Below are 13472 nucleotides of genomic sequence, written 5' to 3'. Positions count from 1 at the left end.
AATGGATGTCATGCGGTGACATCATTTTTATTGATAAATACGTGGCATTGTATTTTGAGGTTGGTAAATCATGATAAGTATCATGATATGCATGTTGATAAGTTTAAATGAACGTAACTTATTGGTTTGATGCTTGAATTCAAAGATCTTGAATTAAAGAATGTATTTTCTCAAGTATGGCATATAGATAGGGGGAGTTAAGGTTAACTCCGTCATCAATTGTAAATTGTTTGATCAAATTTATATATTGAGAAAAGTATGCATGATTAACTATGACAGTAGTAAGACATAAAGCAAGTGTTGTGCCGGAGTCAAGATCGAGACTTCGTTGGGAGTTCGAGAGTTCGTCGGAAGTCCGGACGTTCGTCGGAAGTTCTGCCAGAACCAACCGAGAAGTCCAGGAGCTTACCAAAGAAGCTTGTTGGAACTCGCTAAGAAGTTCGTCATAAAGTCCAGGAGCTTGTCGGGAGTCCACCGGAATATTGCCGAGAGTTCGTCGGAAGATCGCCGAAAGAGCAATTGACATACCAGAACAAGAGTGCTTTGATTATGTCTTAGTTATTATAGTTAAACAGTAGATTGAGTTAGAATTGGGAGGTAATCCCATTAACTTAATTAGGGGCCAATTGGGCCCTTAATAGCGCTGAATTGGGTCGAATTGAACAGCCCATCCAACCCATGAAAATAGGGTCGACAGTGGCACCGCTTGGTGACCTAGTTCCCCAAGTGATCTGGGCGGTGGTACCGTCGACAGTTAATGCTACCAATGGTGGTACCGCACTTGTCAGGCGGTGGTACCGCCAAAGCTTGATCTCCGAGCTCTATCAAGCGGTGGTACCACCTAGTGTCAAGTGTCAGGCGGTGGTACCACCAGTACCCCGAAATCTTGGGATGTGACACTTTTTTACTCTAATTTTGAAGTCATTAGGGCCTATAAAAACCCCACCCTTTTCTGCATGAAAGGGCATGGAAGTATTGGCATAATCTTGAGTCTTTGAAGTATTGAAGAGTTGTAAAAGTGCTAGAGTTCTTCTCCTCCCTTTCTAAGTGTTGAGATCATTCAAGAGAGGTGTGAGACTTATAAGGGTTCTCTCCTAAGCCCGTGAAAAGGAGAAAGCACTATAAAGAGGTGGTTGGTCTATGCCAATTGAAGGAAGGCCATTAGTGGACGTCGGTGACCTCAACGGAGGAGGAATCCGAAAGTGGATGTAGGTCACAACGACCGAACCATTCTAAATTCTGGTTTGCTTTTCATTTATGCAATTTAAATTACTGTAAACTTCCTTAATCTTCTCTTTGTACTTTTATGAAAGCTTTCAAGTTCAATTTCTTTCCGAAACGGATTGAATCGAAACGAATATTTCCTAGAATCGGGTTTAATCGGGAAAGTTTTTTGCTGTACTAATTCACCCCCCCTTAGTGCCGCTCTTGATCCTAACAATTTTGCATATCTCAAAAGATATAAAAATTTTGCTAACTTTCATATCTGAAAAACTTGCTAGCTTGCATGATGATATATGCAATGATGTTTCAAAAACTTAAAATTATGTTTATAATGTAATGATTTAAAATTATATCTCAAAAACTTACTAGTTGCACTTCTCTTTTTTGTTGATGAGAAAGGGGAGAATGTATGATGATGATCATACATGGTATAATGAAATTTTATTATGTATGATGGTTTAGATGAAATGCTTGAACTTATGATATAAGTATTGATATGATGTATTATATATAATTCATGATTGAAATTATGATATTTTGATAGAGGAAGTTTAGTTAAATTCCATCATTAATTGATTGTCATCATCAAAATGGGAGAGATTATTGAATCTCGGATTTTGATGATGAAATCAATTGATGAGTTTACAATCTAATCTGTATTTTGAGTGACGCAGGAGTAACTTTGATCAGAAAAGGTTAATCGATTGAAGCAAGAGGAATCAATCGTTAGACCAAAGTGGAACATGTCAGAAGATTGGACATCGAGCTAGAGGATCAGTCGACATATCGGTAAAAGGCTTCATGTCATGAGTTCAGGCATCGGGCCAGAAGGATCGGACATTGCGCCAAGGAGATTGGATGTTGCAGAGGTTAACATGTCGATTGGACAATACGTCGCAAGAGAGGACAATGCGCCGAAAGGATCAGATGAAGCGTCGAATGAACCAATAACATGCCAGATAACATAGGATTCATGCTTGTAATCGTGTGTGTCTAGATCGAGTTAATTGGGTCTAATTGAGTTGATTTTGGGATGATACAATGTCAACTCAATTAAAAACCAATTGGGCCTGAATCAATTGAGTCTATTGTTTGGCCCATTTAGTGTCATGTAGTAAGGTCTAGCAATGGTACCGCCAAGATTATGTCAGGTAGCGGTATCGCCCAGACATAATCTCTCAAACTGTGTTAGGTAGTAGTACCGTCTAGTGTCAGAGAGTACTAGCAATGGTACTACCATACTGGGTGGTGGTACCGTGTAGTTTTAATGCTGTAGGTGGTAGAATCGCCCAACACAAGTGATGGTACCATCAAGACTCAGGAAACCTAAGATGAGATCTTTTTTTGCTTCATTTTTTAAGTCATTTGGGGTATATAAATACCCCAGCTATTCCTGCTTGGAGAAGCAAGAAATTAAGTTGAAAGAGAGGAAAGAATACTTGAGAAAAATTGAAAACTCTCTTAGGATTTAGAGTCTCTTCCTCCTAGAGTTAGAAGTTTTCTAAGGGAGGGGTGAAGTCTAAAAGAGAGGTGTAAAGATTCTCTCCCGAACTTGTGAAAAGGAGAAAGATGTATAAAAGGTAGTTGATCTTTGCTCGTTGAAAGAAAATCGGTAGTGGAAGCCAGTGGCCTCAAGTGAAGAGGAATCAGGAGTAGGTGTAGGTCACAACGACTGAACCACTATAAATCTTGTGTGCTTTCTTTTTGTGTCATTTCTTTCATGCTTTTCATTCTCATTACTCACTGATTTACTTGCTCACTACCCTCAATCATTTATGAACATTTTCAAGTTCAAACGCTTTTTTGGATGCAAGCTTTATTGAATGAAGCTTTATTGAATAAATCAATATTGTTTTTATCGAAAGCACTAATTCACCCCCACCCCCCTTCTCAGTGCCAACTTGGTCCTAACATAACTTTACTCAGCAAATGATACAACTATTACCAAGGGTGATAGATTCAGTCAAAGTTAATGTCCTATAAAAGACTTAGAAAAGAATCAAATAAAATACATGTAGTTGAAAATCTATTATATGTTAAAACAGACTATATATCAATTTTACAATAAAAATGCTTAATAGATATCAAAATAACCTATGAAAAGCTACAAAGAAAGTGCTGAGATATCTAAAGATGATGAGAGATTATATGCTCACATATAAGATATTAGGTTAACTAAAAGTGACGAAATATTCAAATACTGATTTTACAAATTATCTCGGTAGTAGGAAATCCACTTTATGATTTATATTAATGTTAGCAAGAGGAATAATTTTTTAAAAAAATGTATAAACTAATCACCTATTGTATCATCAATAATATAAACTAAATTTGTGGTATGCTTTAAGACTACAAATTAAGTTTTATAGTTGTAAAATTTTATCTAAGGATTTAGTATGGTTGACTCAATTGTTAGGCAACTGAAGATATTTTATGATAATATCATTTTTTTTTCTTCTCTAAGAATAATAAATACTCTAGTAGTTTAAGCATATTAAGATAAAATATTTGATAGTTAAAGAAAAAGTTCAAAAACAACAAATGTCAATTGATAATCTAAGTACTACTTTGATGATTGTTAATTCATTTACTAAGCTTTATATCTTAAAGTATTTAAAGAACATAATTTTAGAATGAAACTTAGAGCTATTTATAAAAGATATTGTGATGCATGTTTTGGTAGATATTATTATTGATATTTTTTTTACGTACTTAATTAAGATTATTTATTTCTACTATCATATTTATAATTATGTTTATGTATATTATACTTGAATGTGATAACATGATCATCTTACTAAGATAAATTACAATGGTCATTATGGATTACATTAGAAAAGGCTAATAATATTATAATACATAAAATAGAATATGATATTTATGATATATAATTGCTATAATTTACATTAACAATCGAACTTAATGTAGTATTATTATATTTATTAGGCTTATTGGCTTGTTTTTAAATTTATAACCATATATAAAATATTCTTTAAAATTTTTAGAATCTATTTAAGTAAAATTATTTTTAAATAAAATTTTATTTTATTTATTTTAATTTTAAATTTTTAGATCTTATCAATTAATGAGATTATTAGGCTCTATTTAATTGGATAAGATATCTTATAGATATGATTGATTCTGATTATGGTTATCAACCAATATAAATGAAGTTTATTTATGATAGGATTCTTTAGAAGATGGTTTTGATAGAAGGAGCTCTTCTAATTACAATTTTATATCTTCTACTCTCGTCTATAAATGATAGAACCTCTTAGGGATAAATCACTAGAAATTAAGATTATAGATCTATTTTCAATCTCTCTAAGTCTCTATTTCATCGTAGTCCTGTGAAAGATACGAAGAGAAAAGAAGATGAGTCTAATTCTTCTTATAAATTGATGTCACTATAACTTTCAGTTCCGATAATATTACATTTACAAATTAGATACAGATCTTTTGGATGATATCAAAAAATATATAATCCTAATCTTGATCTACCATTATTTGATTTTAATTTTGATATTAATTTTTTTCATATAATAATAGCATAATTGTAGTATTTATGCTTATAGTAAGAACTTGATGAAAGCAAAATCTTGACACCAAATCTCATCATCATTATTTACTTTTAAAAAATTAAAAATAAGTTATGAGTTTGAATCCATATCACTTTTTATTTTATTAAGTGAGAAAGGATATTAAAATTTAAAAATACATTGATCCATGAGAAGTTAAAATTTATAGATACATTGAGTTCTAATAACCAGGTTTCGTTCCTTAAGAAAAATTAAAAAGATATATTTAAGCATATAAATACATTAGGAGCTTTCTTAATAATTAAACTTTCAAATGAGTGGAAATATCTAAAGCTTATAAAAGCAATGGACTTCTCTCATTAAGAATCTGCAAAGGCAAATCGAGATGTTATAGTTGAGACTTCATAGTGTTATCCCATAAGATTAAGAATATGCTGTTCATTTTTCTGTGTACCTTGTTGAGTTCTAATAAAATATAAATAAAGAAAGAAAATATAATAATTAGGAGTTCTCAGTACTGCATTAGAAGAATTAAATTACGTCAACTTCTGTAAGGCTTTGACGTGCGACAAAACCAATGCACACAGCATGAGGAAACCATGAGCAGGGTGTTCAAATCAACCTGGAACCACAACACAATCGAACTACTATAGAATCAATTGGGCTCAAATTGATTCATTAATTATTTGATTTTTAAGACTATAATTAGTTATAATTCAAGGAAGCATTCTTGATTATAATAGTCCAAATTAATCAATTTGGATCAAATCAATTTTGATTTTAAAAATATTAGTCCGACTGAATTCAGTGTGGTTATTAATCAAACTTATCTAAAGGCCTCAATAGCGATGTTAGCTCAATTTTAATACTATAATTTTCTAAATAATGTGACGCTAATTTCATAAATCTTATTGTGTCGTTACAAAGACTCCCGTTTGATTCAACTAAAATGATTCAGTTCTTTTAAAATAAATAAATATAAATATAGATATAAAGAGTAAATCTCTTAAAGAAATTACTTTTTAAAATTTTTTATAAAGTGCTCAAAATTTTTTGAAACAGCACCCATGATCTTATAAAAAACCTCTTCTTTTATCGAATTCAATACTATCTCCGCTATCCTATCATTACCTGTGCTCTTGTGCGCGGGCTTGTTATCACCCATAACCTCATTTCATCGTGCATGCCTTCCCCCCCCCCCCCGGGCTCCGGGTGAGCATTGTTATTGTAGGTTGCTAGGTTCCAACAAGGATAACGAGAAGGTAGGACAAAGGGGTAAAATTATCATCTTAAAAATTATACTGTTTTAAATTTTTTCAAAATAAGGGTAGTTTACGAAAAATTTCAAAAAATGGAGATTCTTTTGAGAAATTCATCTATATATATATATATATATATATATATATATATATATATATATATATATATATATATATATATATATATATATATATATATATATATATATATATATATATATATATATATATATATATATATATATATATATATATATATATATATATATATTGAAATTATTTGAACACCCTTAGCCAAAGGCAATGGGCCAACTTCTATCAAGTTTTAGATGGATATTAAAAGCATTATTATTGATTAAAATTGAAAGAGACTCGAACAAGTTTTTTGGGTCACTGAATTATCGATTAAATCGATAGATCAGATCACAAATTTAACGTATTTAAAAAATTTATAATAATTCTATGCTATTATAATAAATATGAAATTATAGTTAATATCATAAAAAATGATATCATACCGAGAGAGACGATTACAGAGGTAAAGGATGAGAAAATAAGATATATATATATATATATATATATATATATATATATATATATATATATATAGGGGTATTCTTCTCTTTCATCTATTTAATGTAAATTAATTTTTTTAACTCTCGAATGATTTAATTAGTGAATCAAATTGATTAAGAGTCTGTTTTCTAGTTTTTGATTCCATCGATTGGTTCGATCTGAATTTATGCTTTAAATTAGAGGTGCATATCTTTCTCGGCCTATTATCTTTCTTGGTCAAGTTTTGGATCACTAAATTGTTAATTAAACCAATAGATCAACTGATCATATCATAAATTTTGATATATTTAAAAAGGTAAATTAATTATATTCTATTCTAGTACACAAATTATACACTTAATATCATTAAAATTGATATCATATTGGAATAAGATTATAGAGGTAATGGAGGAGAAAATAACAAATATATATTAGGGTATTCTTCTCTTTCATCTTTTTCAATCTACAAATGGTTTAATTAGTGAATCAAATGGACAGAGGATCCGATCGACCGGTCCAGTCTAATTTTATGCCTGTAATTTGACTGGTTAGTGTTGGGATCAAATTTATTGCTCATAATCACTAAAGAAAAGCTGACCTTTTGTTCTGAGAGTGTGCCGGAAAGAAGTGGATCAGCATGAGTATGCTTGCTGATACCAGATAATGGTCGTAACTCACATCATGCAGCTCTTGGATGGAAGGCTTCGACTTCACAAGGGTTGACTTGAAGTTCAATGAAATCGTCATTTTACATCGAAGCAGTAGAGTGGTCCATGTTTGATCCAATAAAATGGCATGATGTCTGCAGTTTGATGATGAGTTGCATCTGATTAGAGCAGAATGCTCAAAGCTTTAGGAAAACTAGTGGAAATCAAATCTGAGGAAGCTCTCAAGTTTGAATTCTCTACAATGTTGAACGGAATTATCATACTTAATGAGAGAAACCAAAGAAATGTCTCCATTAGCTAGCATTTGAACACCAGAATTCTTCACTAAATATTATTCCCTTTTTTCTAATTTGTATCCAAATAATGACCGGGCAGCACTTCAAAAAGACATCTGCCGGAGGAGAGTCACCTTTTACCTTTTTGTTTGGACTTTGATCTCCCAACTTGCTAATGATTTTATTGAAGACAAATCGGTGGGTCAATACTCACGTGTGAGAGTTATTTGAATGAATCGGGGAAGAATCCCCCATTAGTTATGGAGATATCTTCTTACTTTATGAGTTATTCAATTTGATTCTTGAGGTTATCGATGATCCTCCTCAATGCCATGTATTATGATTCTGACTGATACAATCAATCGATAATATTTGATCAAATTTATCTCTCTTCTTGGCTAGAAGAAGAGAGATAAGATCAAATTTTAGCATTGAATGTGACATTTCAGTCATTAATTATCTTGGTAAGAAAGTGGCAGGCATGCATGCATGCATGCATCTTAAAATTTATGGTTCATGAAGCCAATTTTAAGATTCTTAGTGCATAACCACATGCAGTAATTGGATGTTGATTACTTTGCAAAGTTCTAAAACTATTGTATGTAAAACTATCATCTTAATCATGAATGCACCTACTTAATCAACTACAAAGTCAAAATGTATGCACAGGATGAATTGAATAACATCATCAAGTTCAAATGACAACAGAAAGTGGCTTGATACTGAAACTTCTTTTCTTTGTGTAATTGTATTATATTCTAAGGGTCTCATTTAGGGTTCCTTTGGATTGGAAATCATGTGTATATATATATCTATCATCTTCTAATTCATCATGCCAAACCTAGTTTTTACCCTACAACATGCCAAGCATATGCTGTCGATTAGAAATCCCTAAAAGAATGGCAAGTCTGCAGTAATGCGTCTCCGATGGAAGCTGGTCAACTCTCGAGGGCTGCATCTTCATGCATGCAGCTGGCACCTCCCACCAGACTGCAGCATGACGAGGCCATCAATGCGCGAGCAAACCGAGGAATCCTTAGCTCATTGCGTCGGCACCACTCTCCTGGGAAGCGTGCCTCTCGACGACTGCGTAACCATTTGTTAATGGCGTCTGAAGCTACAGTAAACATAACCACGCAAAGAATTCTTTTCAGAACAAAAACGAGCGGGAAACAAAAGAAGCAAGCATAAAGAAAAGGAACTCGTGGAGATTTGCAAGAAAAGCCATAGGTGTTGGGATCAGCTGTCAGCAACCAATTGCAGCTTCGCTGCTAATGAACAGCTGATGAGTCAATGTTGACCATACAAAAGCATACATTTCGTTCTATATCAGCAACTGTACTACTGCTGCTACTGATAGGAAGAATATATTACAGAAAGCCATGTAACAAGAGACCTAATAATACTCTTTATCATCGACGCTAGCACATAATAAATATCGGATTAAACATATTTATCGATGGCCCGATGAACACCATGATAGATGTTATAAATCTAGGATGTGGTGAGTATTGATAAGCATATTAATTCTATATCGATCGAGAAACAAAGATTATAAGATCTCATAAAAACTAAGAAATATCTTTTTATCTTTACAAGTGTTATTATGCAAAATTTATCCCAGAATAGATAATTCCTTGTAAGTCACATGCTCATGTGCATACGGTTAAATATACTCACGGTGTGATATAATAGGAGGCCTTCGTTCCCTGTGAATCCGAGAGTAATTCTGAGACGACCTGAAAGGATCTATCATTGGGTTCAACGTGAACGCACCCCGTCACATGGGAGATGCCATGCAGCATCATGCACACTCATTGCAAGACTTCCCACCTTGTGGTGTGGTTGACGTGAAGCCATTGATATTTTATGGCCGCCACATGTTCGAATTCACGCTGAATCCCAATGAGGCCAATAAGAAGAGAACGAGAGAGAGAGAGAGAGAGAGAGAGAGAGAGAGAGAGAGAGAGAGAGAGAGAGAGAGAAGGGAGAGGAATGGGCACCAACAGCCTCCCGTTTCGGAGACTGCTCGTCTCCGTTCTCTCGATAGCGATCTGCTCGATCGCTCTGCACTGCCACGTCGCATTGGCGACGCAGGACGAGTACGCCGGCGTGGTCAAGACCCACTTCATGGGGCTCAATCCGCGTGCAGGAAGCCGGTTCCTGGCGGCGGCGGCGGCGGCGAAGAAGGGGGACAGATGTGATCCCGTCAAAAACAACGTGTGCCTGGGGATCAAAGCCAAGAATGGCAGCCAGCTGCTGCAGTGCTGCAAGAACCACTGCCGCAACGTGCTCTCGGATCGGAACCACTGCGGCTACTGCGGCCACAAGTGCGGGTTCGGGCAGCTGTGCTGCCGCGGCAAGTGCACGGCGGTGGCCTACGACGTCAGGAACTGCGGCAAGTGCGGAACGGTGTGCTCGCCGGAGCTGCGGTGCGAGTACGGCAGCTGTGGGTACGCCTGAAACGGTCATCCCAAGCGCGAGAACTGCTGGTAAGTTACAGTCTTGAGTGTGATGCATCATGCAAGCCGAGGAAGGATGAATAGATTCACGCATTGTAAACTTGTTATCTCTTCATTTACAGTGACAATAACAATAAGGGCAAAGGCATGGCTTATGCCCCGCCCGGTTCATTGTTTTACTTCTACTTCTCTCTTCTCATCTCATCTCTCTCTCTCTCTCTCTCTCTCTCTCTCTCTCTCTCTCTAACCAATGCAGTATATGAGTAGATTCAAATCGGATTGAGCCGGACTGGAATTAAAACAGGTCAACGTTTCAGTGATTCTGAATCGAATCGAAACCAGTCGTCAATTTTAGTTTCTAGAAATTATAATCGAAACTGAAACCGACGGGCTTATTAATCGAGATTCAAATGTTGGTGAAGTGTTTTAGTTTTTTATTTATTTCAATTAAAATTATTAGATCAAATTGGAATCGGTTTGGTGGAATCGAGAATTGTTCGATTCTTATTGATCGTCTGCATTACAATGCACATAGGTAAGCTTGTCTCTTTCAGAATGCATTGAACAACCAATGTGAGATTAAATGGTTTTATCATGCAATGATCCAACTCATTCTCTCATGTTCTCTAATCTTAGTGGTCTTGTGTGAACTCATCTCTTGTTCTTGATGAATAGAAGAGGGGTGACGGGAAGCACTTGGATTATTACTACAATTTATTGTTATTATTACCGTTGTAGTTATTATCAGTGTTGCGAATCATGTTGTGATCAAATATTCTGATCCTTGCTAATTAACAATAACAAAGTCTGAAAACTTAGACAAAAAATTATGATAAATTCAAGGCAAACAAGCTAAATTAATCAAGGTAAAAAAACTAAAACTAAAACTACGATCTATTGCCACATTTCAATTGCATATATAATTAATATGATCATTTTTTTCTAGTGAATCAGACCCGATATATAGAATCCAATCAATAACCAATAAACATGTCATATCAACTACTAGAGAAGATGCAGAACTTTTGGCATGCCACATTAGTAGAATGCCTAAAGGAAATTTTTTTTATTAAATCAGTGGTTATAAGAATAACACTATATAAAGCAACCTTAGGGAAGTTTTCATTCGAAACTTATTAAACAAAAATTGATGATATTTATATACCTACGAACGAATACTAACTTAACCTTCGGAAAGATTTTGCTAGATAAACCTCTAACACAATCTTTTATAGGAAGTAGGATATGAGATATGAGCATCTTCTATCCTCGAATCAAAGTAGGACGATGAACATAGGACAAGTGACCTCTACCTTTTCCTCCATAGGAGCATCCCAAATGCACACTATCAATGATAAGTCTGGAGCGACTATAGTTTTCTTTTCCCAACTGTTCAAGTCATCATCTTCATTCACCTTACCCAATAAGTCTAAGTCTTGATTGGGATGATGTAGATCATCATCCATTTTCTCATACAATCAATGAATTTGGTATCAACACAGAATCTAGTTGTTTATCAACCATAAGAAGTTCCTTAAGTGGGGCTCATTCCAAGCTCCGTATGAACCTCTAGATTGGACATCCCACCAAGTGATCCAATATCACAACCACCTTCTCAAACACCACAATTGCTTCCTCAACATATCAATCTGATTTAATCTCAACAACATTTACCTCAATCTGAAGTGCACACCACAGACAATATAGTCCTACCTTGCACAAATAATTGCTAAATAGTTCAATTATATTTTATGAGACATAAAATCCAGTAAGCGAAAGAGATAAACCAAGTGGTGTTATTTCAATCATCGAATTTAAGATGATCCTATTCCTTTCAATTTTCTTCTACCCAATTTGAAGACCTTAGATGGAAATGCTAATCCCACGTAACATGTTTCTATGTTCAGGCCATAAATGGTCTAATATACAACCTCTAATGTGGTTTTTTTCTGACTACTCTATGAGGAAATGCTCAAGCATGATGCTCTCACCTTTCCCTCACCTCGATCACATTCTTTGGGTAGTCGCCGAACGAATTTAGACTCTACTTCAGGAGCAATCAACACTCGAAGAAGGTTGCATCAATATGAACAGTCAACACTCGAAAAAGTTTGCAATACTACTCCAAATCAGCTGATGTTGGTTACCTCAACTTGACATCAACCGAATCCCCTTCTTTATACATTAAAAGTCTTTACCGTAAAAATAGAAGCTTTTACCTCGAAATGCAACATAATGTATATATTTTTGTGTTTATGGCACCTGATGTAACCAACATGTCATATTTACATGTGATACATTCGTACAAATCAAAAATCATTTGAAGTGCTCAACACATCCTAAAACGTTTCATTTATACATGATATATCTGCATAGGACGAAAAGTATATGAAGCATTCAATTTGCTTATGATGAGTCCGTTTTGGATAAAAAAAAATATCTAAAAACTCTCAATGCGTCGTAAGGTACCTCATTTGCATATGATACATTCGTCCAAGATAATAAAAAAAAAATCCACAATACCCAACCTAATGTATTACACTATCTCCCTTGTGTGTGATGGACACATTCCAAATTGTCTCATTCGCTCATTATGAGTTCACCCAAGAAAAAGCACCTAAAGTTTCTAATGCATCAAACACATTCAAGACATCTTTCTTTGAACATAATGTATCTGTTTAGAATAAAAAAATATGGAAAGCACCTAACAGATCCCAAAACATCTTATTTGTGCAAAATACATCTATCTAAAATAAGAAAAGTAACTAAAGCACAATTTAACGAATTTTTTAATGCAGGGGGCAATGATGGAGGCCTTGAAAATGACATTATAAATAAAATGGACAAACCCTTAAGCATAATAAGAGACTATTATTTTTGATCAATTGGAACTTGACACATAAAATCTAGTCAATACCTATTGGACATACTATGATGTCACGTCAATAGGTCATATAAAGAAAATATTCTCATTTAATTGATGTTTATAGGAACAACGTGACATTCTCAATTATGTTTTAGTTTGAAACTAACTAAACAAATACCTACGAGATTTATATGCTTATGGATGGGTATTAACTTGACCATTATAGAGGTTTCGTCTAACAAACTCCCAATGAGATATAAAATATAAGTATCTTGTATAATACAAGTATCTTCCATCGTAGAATGTTTTTATTAGAATAGTATATAAGGGTATCTTATATAATATAAGTGTCTTATATTGTAGAGGGTTTTTATTAGAATAGCCTATAACTTGACCATTACAGAGGTTTCGTCTGACAAACAAGAAGCAAGATATAAAATACAAGTATCTTCCATCTTAGAATCAAGTAAGATAAAGAGATATAAGACATAAATATCTTACACTTTCAAAAAAATTTCTTATCGTTAAAGTTCCGTCAAGTTAAATTAATGACTAAATTTGATCTTATCATATGTTAAAAAATATTATTAAAACAAGTTCACATTCATTTTAATTGTAAGTTTT

At 34.0% G+C, this 13472-nt stretch overlaps 1 protein-coding gene across 1 annotated transcript; it reads left to right on the top strand.

Moving 5' to 3' along the window:
- The first annotated feature begins 9497 nt into the window (after positions 1-9497).
- On the top strand, positions 9498-10148 carry LOC135613588 (protein GRIM REAPER-like). The gene has a single exon (XM_065110613.1). It carries the CDS (start codon positions 9516-9518, stop codon positions 9981-9983), a length of 468 nt encoding a protein of 155 aa, XP_064966685.1. The 5' UTR covers positions 9498-9515; the 3' UTR covers positions 9984-10148.
- Positions 10149-13472: the final 3324 nt, after the last annotated feature.

This window comes from Musa acuminata, chromosome BXJ2-6, assembly GCF_036884655.1.
Source record: "Musa acuminata AAA Group cultivar baxijiao chromosome BXJ2-6, Cavendish_Baxijiao_AAA, whole genome shotgun sequence".
Lineage (NCBI taxonomy): Eukaryota > Viridiplantae > Streptophyta > Magnoliopsida > Zingiberales > Musaceae > Musa > Musa acuminata.
Note: the sequence above shows the minus strand (reverse complement) of the source record. Positions and strands in the feature narration are given on the sequence as shown.

Coding starts and splice junctions, on each gene's coding strand:
- LOC135613588 (XM_065110613.1), top strand. CDS start 9,516: ATGGGCACCAACAGCCTCCCGTTTCGGAGACTGCTCGTCTCCGTTCTC.